Raw genomic sequence first — 11,264 nt, forward strand, 5'->3', positions numbered from 1 at the left:
GGCGTTCAGTCAGTGCGCCACGTCACAGTTAACGGAAAACTTAACAATTTGACTAACGGATGTATGAGACTGTCCCAAAATTTACACTTTAGGTATGAATCTGAGACGAAAAAAACTTGATGTACTAAATGTTGAAAACCACGAAACATGAGGGTAGTAAACAATCTTTTACCCTAAAATTTAAGAGAACAATGAAAGACCAGTTCCAACTTCTAGATGAGTAGCAAAAAGACAAAAATAAACTTCTAGGTCGGACATAATGTACGAAAACAATATTATTTTTTTATAGTTATAGATAGGCACAAGAGAGAGAATCTTTGCTAAAGAATGAAGTGGAACAGAATCAATTTATATTAGCTGTTTTTTTTTCTTTTTTTCCTTTGATATTTTGGTGTGTGTACAATGATACAAACTCACCACGTAGTTGTAAACACCATGATTCCTACCCTTTTCATTTCATCGGTCTCACTTGTGATCACAACGGTGTTTATAATGATTGTCATGAGAGGAGGTGGTGTTTACTTCAAGGAAAGCAGCATTCACGGGCACCAATCCAGTTGGTAGGGACTGATGATTTTTCATCAAGAGTTCATTGTTGTGCTCACCCACAAGGAGTACTAAGATCAATTGATTGTTGCATGAGCACATTAAAGGCATAAAAATATTGAATGTCTTTCCAGCATGTATGTTTCAGTAACATTCTCCCCACAAAGATTCATTTGGGAGTTGATCCTAAACATTGCAGAATTATATTGAGCAGCTAACTTAAAATCCTAGATTCATAGGTATGTCCAGTCATAACAAGCTCTTGGGAGAATCACCACCTTCTAGTGATTATATCTATTTGTCAAGGCATTCTAGAGAGCCAGTGGGTCCTCAACCGTTAGGAATTTTCAGTCCTTCCTGGATGTGGTGACGAATGATCATGGTTTTCACCCGATCTTGGGAGGATGTAGTGCTTCCTTCCTTAATGGTTTCCCAAGACTGTATGCCTCAAGACGATCTAGGCATCTACAATCCAGGTAAGGTAGTTCTTTTCAATGATGTCAAGGGTGAAAAAAATCAAACTTTGCAAGTTCGCCATTTTCTTTTCTAAAAAAAAAAAAATGAGATATGCAAGAACTTTCAGTAATCTGGATTTCGGGGAGCGTAATGTTTTTTTTGTTGTTTTTTTTTTTAACTTTTGGTTCTTACAAAATTTTCATATTTGATCTTCAAGTCAAAAGGACAAGCACTCGAAACTTCACGCTCGAGGTTTACTTAACTAAGAGATTAATTAAAAATGTTAGGTAGCTAATGAACAATGAGGGCAATTGTATCGCACCATTCTAAAGTTAGCATTAAAATTAAATATAAATATTGGGTTAGTAGTCAGGACGGGGTGATTATACCGCGCCATTCAAGTTAGTAGTAAAATTAACATAAATCAGTATTGAGTTAGAAGTTAGGAGCTGCACCAAATAAGAAATAAAAAATATAAGTGGTTATTAACATGAGGAATAGGCTAATGCATGGTAGTAACAGATCTTCATTGTAGTGGTGAGGAATCACAAAGCAAGTGATGAAGAGAAGAAGAGAAACAATAAAATCCTTATGGGAATCATTTTGATGCGAAGGAAATGAAAACTGGTTAGAGTTAAGAGTTTTGTGCTAAAAACGTGTTATAAATAAGCAAAAGAGAGATAACCTTTGTTAGAGGGTGAAGTGGAACAGGATCAATAAAATTATTCTGTTTTTTTATTTTTCCTGCTTTGATATTTTGTGCACAATGATACGAACGTCCCCCTTCATATACAGGTTTTTCAGAGACAAAAAAGTAGCAAAAGTTTGAAAGCTATTTTCTTTACACAAAGTCTTCAAATGAATACTGAAATCTGAATTTAACGTGAACAGTCTAATTTTTCCAACACATTTTGTGTTTCCTGAATTTAAAATCTTCATGTGGACCATCCACATATTTACAACATCGATAATACGCTAGGTAGAACAAATTTATAAACCATATGATGTGTCTCTAATAAGAAATAAACATATTAATCAACACTTAAGTAATAATCAAATTATCAACAATCAAATTATTTAGTTTACAAAACTTGATCTTCCTACATTACCCTTACAACATTAATCTTAAGAACTTAAAAAAATGTTGTCTCAGCCAGATGGCCTAAATCCAATATGCTTAATTCCTAATTGATGATTTGGATAAAAAGAAGGGAACTTTAACTAAAAGCTTCCGGTACTGTGTATTTTAACGAAAAACCACATTTTTACACTAAAAAGTCAATCCTGGTACTATTCACTTTACTCTTTATTTTGTCCTTATCATTAAAACTCAAAATTTTCAATGTATTTTCATTAGTTTTCCTTAAAAAGAATCTAAGAATGGGGGAATGCATTTCGAGAATACTAATTTTTTATCAAAAGTAAAAGAATATTCGAACTTGAGGTCTCTTTATATTGGAAGAGAGAAATACGAGATAACCGAGATAATTTTACTTTGGTGATTTGATGTTTAATTCATCCGTTAACAAATATTACCAGATTTATAAGTGAAAACAGAAAAACAACTTATTTCGGCAACTTATTTCTGCATAGTAAATAGTACATACATCTACCAAGTTTGTTTGGCTCTTCAATCACCCAATGTAAACAAACCGATAATCAACCGTACGCCGCTGCTAACAATCAAGTTGCTCTTCTGAATATCTGCAGCCCCAGCAGAAACCATGCTCATGCGTCTCCGCTAACTAGAACAAACAATGGTTTCTCCCCCAGTCGTTCCCGACCCTGAAACAATCCATATAAGCACATCAGTAGTGCATTAAAGTACCAAAAAATACAACGAAATCCAGATTCCGTCTTCAGCACCAACTAATCAAGGGTGTTTTATTGTCATACCTTTAGTTCTGGTAATTCAATTACACAGGCGCACTCAACGACATGCACCCCTACACGCTCTGCAACAAAAAAAGGAGACATGTGAGTTGTGCAAGCCAAAGCATTTAGACATGAAGTTTGTGGTTTGATAAACTACCAAGTAGCTTGATGGCAGCACCCAAGGTTCCCCCAGTTGCAATGAGGTCATCTATGATCAAGGCACGTTCACCCGCTTCTACAGCTCCCACGTGCATTTCCATAATATCTGTTCCATACTCCAAAGAGTACTCTTCAGAAATAACCTTCCCTGCAGAACCATAAACATATGAGATTACATGCCAACTTGAGAACTATGTTTATTGAAAGCACATGATACATGATGGGCAATAAAATGTAAAATAAACTTATCACATCCAGAACCACACTGTTTGTGATTTCTTATACAATTGGTGGTTAGGAAACGCCACAAGATACAATAACACTTCTTACCATGCAAAGGAGTAAACTTTCTGAAGGAAAAAAGATATTTAACCCGGCACTCGTTATTTATTCGTTGTGATATTTTTAAAGCAACAGTGAGTTTTGGCGTTTACGTATTCGTTACCAGATTAACTTTCACTCTTTCTACCATTTCCTAATCTAAAGTCAGAACAGCAAATTTAGTGTAACTAGACTGAAAATCATAATATGAATGTCTGCTTTTGATTTAATTTATGCGCGTTGAGAAGATTACTCTTTTTGTATTATCGACAGTGATGCAAAATCACTATTCAAGGGCATAAACACTCATTACTGGTACTCAGAACTTCTCAGCATAACTGGGTGTAGCACTATGTCTAACATATGGCTAAAAAACTAGCCTTTAACTGGATCAGTTAACATTTGCATTGTAAGGAAAGATGTAAAGATGATCAATCCATCCTGTGAATTAAATAACGATCATGTTTTGAATTACATCACAAAGACTATCTAACGAGGTGGGATAAAAAATAAATTACACTAAGGGCTAGTTTTGTATTGCTGTGTTTTTTATAAAAAAATTGTTTCTGCTGTGTGGTGAGAATAAACTGCTGTAAAATAAAGTTGTTGAGTGTTTGATAAACTTTTTTTTTTGTGAAAGTGCTTTTAATAATAAAAAAAACAGTATTTGAGTGTTTAGCAAACTTTTATATAAATTGCTTTGAATATTTAAATGACTAAAAAGGATATAGTATTAATGTGATATAATAATTGTAAAAGACAATAATGTAGGGACAAAGATTGTAATTTTATAAAACATGTAGAGGTATACTTGCCATTTTAAAATTCATTAAATGAACATTGTGCTTAAAAAACTTAGCGAATAAGGCTTTGGTGTATCTAACACAATACGTTGAAATGAAGGAAAGCTTATTTATTGATATCCCCGATAAGCTACAAATATGTACATATACATGAGTCAAAATAAACACACAAGAGGGAGCCTTCACAAAGGTTGCTTAGGAGAAGTCTCAGCAGTCGGTAGAGCCCCAGAAAGAGAAGGCACCGGAGGGGGATCATTTGGAGCCTCAGTACTGGACAGAACCCTAGAAGGAGGAGGCATCAGAGGTTGATCATTTGGAGCTTCATTACGCGGTACAGCCCCAGAAGACGAAGGCAATAAATGCCTTTGGAACAAACCCACAAATCTCTGATGATCAAGTAAAACCTGACCATCAGTTTCCTTCATCTGTTCAAGCTTCCTCTTCATGTTTGTAGCATAGTCATGTGCGAGCCGGTGCAACTGTTTATTCTCATGTTTGAGCCCTCTAATCTCCTGTTTGAGACTCATCACTTCAGCCGCCAATGATTCAACTTGGCGGGTTCGAGCAAATAGGCGTTGGGCCATATTAGACACAGAACCTGCACACTGAACACTGAGAGCCAGCGAATCCTTAACAGCTAACTCATCAGACCGTTTGGAAAGTAGTCTGTTATCTTTGGGAGTGAGAAGGTTCCTGGCCACCACCGCAGCGGTCATATCATTCTTCATCACGGAATCCCCAACGGTAAGAGGACCAGTAGGGGAGACGAAGGATGGGCGCCATATGTTGTCTGGAGAAGGCGGGGCTGCCTCTTCAACAAGGTTCAAGTCAAAACGACGGTCGGAGGGGCCAGACATTTTCAAAGGTGTTGAAGAGAGAAGAGGTCGGACAAATCAAGATCTTAGAAGTGCAAGAATGAAGCTTCTACTGGTGGAGATTCAAGTGTGCTTTGGAACTTAATGCCAGCCCCTATAAAAATCTGCACTCGACGGAGCTTCAGAAATCGAAGAGGCGCCTGCTCAGAAATCGAAGAGGCGTTTACTTTCTCAAAAGCTGGGCTGCTTAGAGATCACGAGGGTTGATCTCAGAAATCGAAGAGGCGTTTGCTTTCTCAAAAGTTGGGCTGCTCAAAGACCTCGAAGGCTGATCCCAGAAATCGAAGAGGCGCTCGCTTTCTCAAAAGCTGGGCTCCCCAGAGACCACGAGGGCCGATCTCAGAAATCGAAGAGGCACCTACTTTTCCAGCCTTGTCAGCACCTGTCACACGCACACTCAGCTTTGCGGAAATTATGGGCATTATGTCGAAGACTTCTGGGGAAGTAGAAAACACATGAATCTTACTGTTCAATCACCCACTTCCCACACGCAACAATAGCTCATGGGTACCACAAATAACTTTGCCAAAGTTCTCTGCCAAAGTTGAGCACGTGAAGCTTGCAGCTCCCACTACATCGCTCTGACCAAGAAGGGTAAAAGAATAGCAAAGAAACAGCACTAACAAAGTTTAGACCCATAAATTTTGAAGGTCTAGCTACCATATTATTACCCACAAGGGTAAAGGAACAGTACCACTGCTGGATAATTGGAAAGTCCCTGTGTGTCAACCTCTGTGCTTCGTGGCAAGGTAGACTAGCAAACATGCCCAACCTTTACTCACATTCGAGAAAACACTCCCAATAAGATTGCTTGCTCCAAAATCGAAGAGGCACCGTCCTCCGAATCTCGAGAGCCAGACTCCCAACATGACTACTTTCTTAAAAATCGAAGAGAGGGTAAAGGAACAGTACCATTGCTGGATAATTGGAAAGTCCCTGTGTGTCAACCTCTATGCTTCGTGGCAAGGTAGACTAGCAAACATGCCCAACCTTTACTCACATTCGAGAAAACACTCCCAACAAGATTGCTTGCTCCAAAATCGAAGAGGCACCGCTCTCCGAATCTCGAGAGCCAAACTCCCAACATGATTACTTTCTCAAAAATCGAAGAGACACTGCTCTCCGAATCTCGAGAGCCAGACCCCCAGCATGATTGCTTTCTCAAAAATCGAAGAGGCATCGTTCTCCGAATCTCGAGAGCCAGATACCACAGACCACTTTTTCAAAGTGCTCTGACAGAGTTAAAACATGTGAAACTGGCAGCTCCCACTACCGTGCTATGACCAAGCAGGGTAAAGGAATAGCATTACTACTTGTTAGGGAGACTCCTATATATGTCGACCTCCATCCCCAACAGACAGGCAGACCTGCAAAAATGCTCAACCCTTCATCATATCTGAGAGGGCACTCCCAACGAAGCCTTTCGAAATATTCAGCTTTCTTTCCCCCCGATAATACCTCTGCAAACAAGCTATACTAGAGCAAGAATATCTCATATCATCAGGGTTAAAAGCAAGAGTATCCCATATCATGCTTTTTCCCTGTCTTTTCCTTTGGCCTTGTTTTTACCTGCAAGACAAGGAGAAAGAGAGCAATCAGTCAGCACTTGGAATCAAGCTTCCAGCCAGGAACTGACTGCCTGGAACCCCTTACCTGATTACTTACCTGGCATTGCTCTCAAGTACTCATCTTCAACATCTTATGTTTCCAGGGAAGATTCCGCATCTGCTTGAGGAACAGATAGGGCAAGTGCGAAGGATACAAGGAAGCATGTGGAGACAAGCGTAACAGCACACGTGCCGATACATCCATTACTCTGTCAAAAGCAAAAGTATCCCATATCAGCAGGGTGGAACGTACTCTAGATTTGATGGACTTGTTTTGACCCTCAAATTCTTCAGTCGGCCTTATACTCTGGAGGAAACCAGAAAACCCTCCAGCTCAGTTCAAGAATAAGCCTGTGGAAAGTTACTTCTTCAAAAGCAAAAGTATCTCATATCATCTCTTCTCATTTTTCTTCTCTTTATCCTTCATGCTGCTGCAAGATGGGGAGAAGGTGAACAATCAGTCGGAGCTCTGATTGCTTACCTTGTCTGTCACCTCTTTCAGCAGACCCCCTAGCTCGGCGACTTGGGGGACTCCTACTACATGGTTTGTATCGCGCTTGACCAAGCCTGAAACTACAAGTAAGCTTCAAGTGAAATTGATACATTACCTTGTGCATCTCCACCAGTTAAAGATACCACCCCCGGATGGAGGAAGAGTACTTCCAGAGAAGATGCCACATCTACCTATGAGACAGATAAGACAAGTCAAGACGACACCGCACTCCGATACTTAGAAGTTTCGTGATTACGAGATCATTCTTCCACAATATTTCCTAATGTCATTTGTACTAAATCATTCACTTGTACTCACTAAAGGAGAGCTTGAACCTATGTACTTGTGTAAACCCTTCACAATTAATGAGAACTCTTCTATTCCGTGGACGTAGCCAATCTGGGTGAACCACGTACATCTTGTGTTTGCTTTCCTATCTCTATCCATTTATATACTTATCCACACTAATGACCGGAGCAATCTAGCGAAGATCACAAAAAGCGACCGTTTTCGCTACCTAGGATCTATCTTGCAAGAGAACGGAGAATTAGATGGAGATCTCAACCATAGAATACGAGCTGGATGGATGAAGTGTAAGAATGCATCCGGCGTGTTGTGTGACCGTCGTAGGTCACTGAAGCGCAAGGGAAAATTTTATAGGACGGCAATAAGGCCAGCGATGTTGTATGACACAGAATGTTGGGCGGTGAAGCATCAACACGTACACAAAATGGGTGTAGCGGAGATGAGGATGCTTCGTGGGATGTGTGGGCACACGAGAAAGGATAAGATTGGGAATGAGGATATCCGAGGTAAAGTAGGAGTAGCCGAAATTGTAGGAAAGATGAGAGAAAATCGGCTCCGGTGATTTGGACATGTGCAAAGAAGGCCGAATGACGCTCCGGTTCGAAGATGTGACTACGGGACAGAGGTTCAGGGCCGAAGGGGTAGAGGAAGACCTAGGAAAACTTTGGAAGAGACTCTAAGAAAAGACTTAGAGTACTTGGATCTAACGGAGGACATGACACAAAACCGAGCGCAATGGCGTTCTAGGATTCATATAGCCGACCCCACTTAGTGGGAAAAGGCTTTGTTGTTGTTGTTGTTGTTGGTAGACCTTGCTTCTGCTTTTCTACTTTCATTGACAATAGTTTTTTATAAAAGCTTTTTTTTTTTTACCAAACATATTTAATATTTCAGATTATTTTTTAATAAGCTGTTTTTTTTTTTTTTTTAAACACCACAATCCCAAACAAACCCTAATTATTCCAGTAAGCCACTCACTCACCAGTGATTCCCTCGAATCCCTGCTACAGCGAAACTTTTCAAAGCTCAAAAATTTATGCAGTTTAAGAGGAGGAAAAAACAAGGTGTGATATATTACCAGGCAACTTGTTTGGTTTCCTCATGGGCACAAATTTTGCCCCAATGGCCAAAGCAATAGGAGGGCCAAATATAAACCCTCTAGCTTCAACACCTGCATTATGTCATAATAAAACTTCAGACTATAAACATGAGAGATTTTTTAGGGTAATTGGAACACCAGATGGTACACCATGTGTTATTATACCAATGGTGGAATATGTGTACTAAAAAATTAATAACTTAAAAAATATAATTTCCCACCACGTATATAAACCACATGGTGTACCATTCATATTTCTATCACGATGAAAAATTTCTTCATAAACATAACCCAACATTCAGTATATACAACGAACAGTTACTAAAGAAGTAAGAATGCGCAACCGAGCTCCCGTTAAAATTTTGTGAACAAACTAATTCAAACTGGCTAAAAGTGAGAGAGCATGTATTGAATTACCTGCAACAACAGAGATTTCTTTATCTTTGTACCTCTCAACAAACAAATCAATGGTGTCCTTGAAAGCCTTGGTGTCCAGGAGCAATGTGGTAATATCATAGAACATAATCCCTGCCATAATAAGTGAAAGCCAAGCACAACTCACACAATCAAACTCACAAAAACCTCCATTCGAGATCAGAAATCAAGTAAAACCCAAGATTACACACTACCCAAATGACAAATTGGACCCAACAGCAAGTAAAAATTCTCGAAAAACCGATTGAATCGAACCCAACAAAGAAAAACACATTTCTACTTACTTATCAGAAAGCAAAAAGTAAGATAATGAAAATCAATGCAAAAGAAATTGAATACAAACAGCATATATGAATATATATATATATATATATAAAGTACCTGGCTTGGGGAAGTCCGGGATGACTCTGATAGCAGATGAAATTCTAGCAAGGCGAGGATCCTGACCGTCTTCCGCTGCCATTGCTTCAACTTTCAGCGCTTCACTCTTACGCATTTCGGTTTCATTCCCAAATTTGGCGCAACTCTTATAGGCATTTTGGCATCAAGAAAAATGTTGAGAATCTCAAAAAAGTGAACTCTATAGATTCTCTGCTACTTAATATTTTTGGTACAATATGTTATAATATTGACACATAAATTGACATTAAAGTGTGAAGTGAAAGAGAGTTCATAAAGAGTCACACTTTAAGAAAGTCTCATTGGCATTTCTCTCATTATTGGGATGGTTTCTTTTAAGTTAATTGTGTATTCTCACAAGAGAAAGTTAAAATGTCATAATGATCGTTTAGAAATTAGGATACAACAGTTGTAAGATACAGCAATAGTAGTATTTATCTCGTTGTATGTAAGAAAGATTTTTTTAATGTGACGGTCACACTATAATGTGGTGCTCTTAATAACATGTTATAATATAAATATATAATTAGGGTTCGTTTGGAAAGTGTTTTTAAAATAACTGAAAACACTTTTAATGAAACTATTATTAGAGCCAATCCTTAGTATAACGCAAATGAATCTCGAAAAAACATTTAAAATGCATGGGGCTTGGCTTCTTTCAAGAAGCACTTGAAGACATTCTTTCTAAAAGTGTTTTCGATCATTTTAAAATAACTTCCAAATAAGTAGTTAGACTATACGATTAATATGATAATTTAAAAACATATGATACAATATCTATAAATAAATCCACTTATTAAAATATATGTAAATTCATATTAGCTACTCGTATGTAAATTTCTCTCGAGAGAAATAAATGAACAAAATAATTGAATGTGAAATTAAAAATAAAAGCGCTATTGTTTTAGTATGTTGGTCAAAATTTAAATATTAAAAGACTTCCGTAAGTAGAACGGATAAGTGATGTTTGTCCACTTACTGATTAAAATAAACGGAATCGTGCAGAAAGTACACAAAATTGCAATTATGATTTCCACTATAAGAAATGACACTTGTGTGCTAACACTCTGGGAGATGCGAAAGCCATGCCATCACTTTCGATAGGAAGTAGCAAAACGGATCGCATCTATATGCAAGTTGCCGATGGAAAATGGTCTTCATAATTTAACAACGGAGTGTGATTCTCTTCAGATCGTTAAATCTTTGAACCAGAGTTCTCCTAACATGTTCGGTGGGGGCATATTGTGAAAGATTCAAAGGCTTTACTTCTCAGGATCATTGAAGCTTTGATTGCCCATTTGTGTTGTCAAGCTAATGGTATTGCACATTGTCTAGCATGCTATGCTCCTCACAACGACTCTACCTTCCTTTCCTGGTTCGAGGAACCGTCCGATTTCATTTCGAATTTGTTATTATCTGAATGTAATTGATGTGAGATGTAGGTGCAATGGATTTCGATCAACAAATTAGGACTGAATTGTAATTACATCATAGTCAACCCACAAGTACAACTCAATAGGCCCACTTATGTAAATACAAGGTAAGGAGGAGAAGGGTTCAGTGTATGTCGCCAATGTCAGTGTTTTAAAACACGTCAACATATCTCAAAGCAACCCTCTTTCCTAACTTCTTCCACATACAAACCCACCATCACATGCTTCCAAACACAACACTATAACCATCACGGGGTAGTCTAATAGTTGGAAATGATTTCAGACTCGTATTTCACATGTCACGTTTTGAGTTTGATTTCTAACGTTAATAAATCAAATAACACTGGCTAGGAAGAGGTTGAAATGTCTTTGAGTCTTTCCAACTCTTATAAGAGTGGACTGTCGTAACAAAACCAGCAGCTGATCTTCTATTTTATAGAAGAAAAAAAAAACACCA

General features: G+C 38.2%; 1 protein-coding gene across 1 annotated transcript; it reads right to left on the reverse strand.

The window, feature by feature from the left end:
• Nucleotides 1–2,471: 2,471 nt before the first annotated feature.
• On the reverse strand, nucleotides 2,472–9,518 carry LOC126631990 (adenine phosphoribosyltransferase 1, chloroplastic-like). The gene is made up of 6 exons (XM_050302204.1): nucleotides 9,357–9,518; nucleotides 8,958–9,068; nucleotides 8,520–8,612; nucleotides 3,035–3,184; nucleotides 2,899–2,957; nucleotides 2,472–2,787 (listed from the first exon to the last, which is right to left on the reverse strand). The coding sequence occupies exons 1-6, from the start codon at nucleotides 9,469–9,471 to the stop codon at nucleotides 2,731–2,733; spliced, it is 585 nt and encodes a 194-aa protein (XP_050158161.1). The 5' UTR covers nucleotides 9,472–9,518; the 3' UTR covers nucleotides 2,472–2,730.
• Between the last annotated feature and the right edge of the window lie 1,746 nt (nucleotides 9,519–11,264).

Source organism: Malus sylvestris, chromosome 8, assembly GCF_916048215.2.
Source record: "Malus sylvestris chromosome 8, drMalSylv7.2, whole genome shotgun sequence".
Taxonomy (NCBI): domain Eukaryota; kingdom Viridiplantae; phylum Streptophyta; class Magnoliopsida; order Rosales; family Rosaceae; genus Malus; species Malus sylvestris.

Excerpts from the sequence above, each read along its gene's own strand:
- LOC126631990 (XM_050302204.1), bottom strand. The coding sequence starts at position 9,471 with ATGCGTAAGAGTGAAGCGCTGAAAGTTGAAGCAATGGCAGCGGAAGAC. Across the intron at positions 8,613-8,957 it reads AGAAATCTCTGTTGTTGCAG|GTGTTGAAGCTAGAGGGTTT; the intron begins GTAATTCAATAC and ends GACATAATGCAG. Across the intron at positions 2,788-2,898 it reads TTGAATTACCAGAACTAAAG|GGTCGGGAACGACTGGGGGA; the intron begins GTATGACAATAA and ends GGATTGTTTCAG.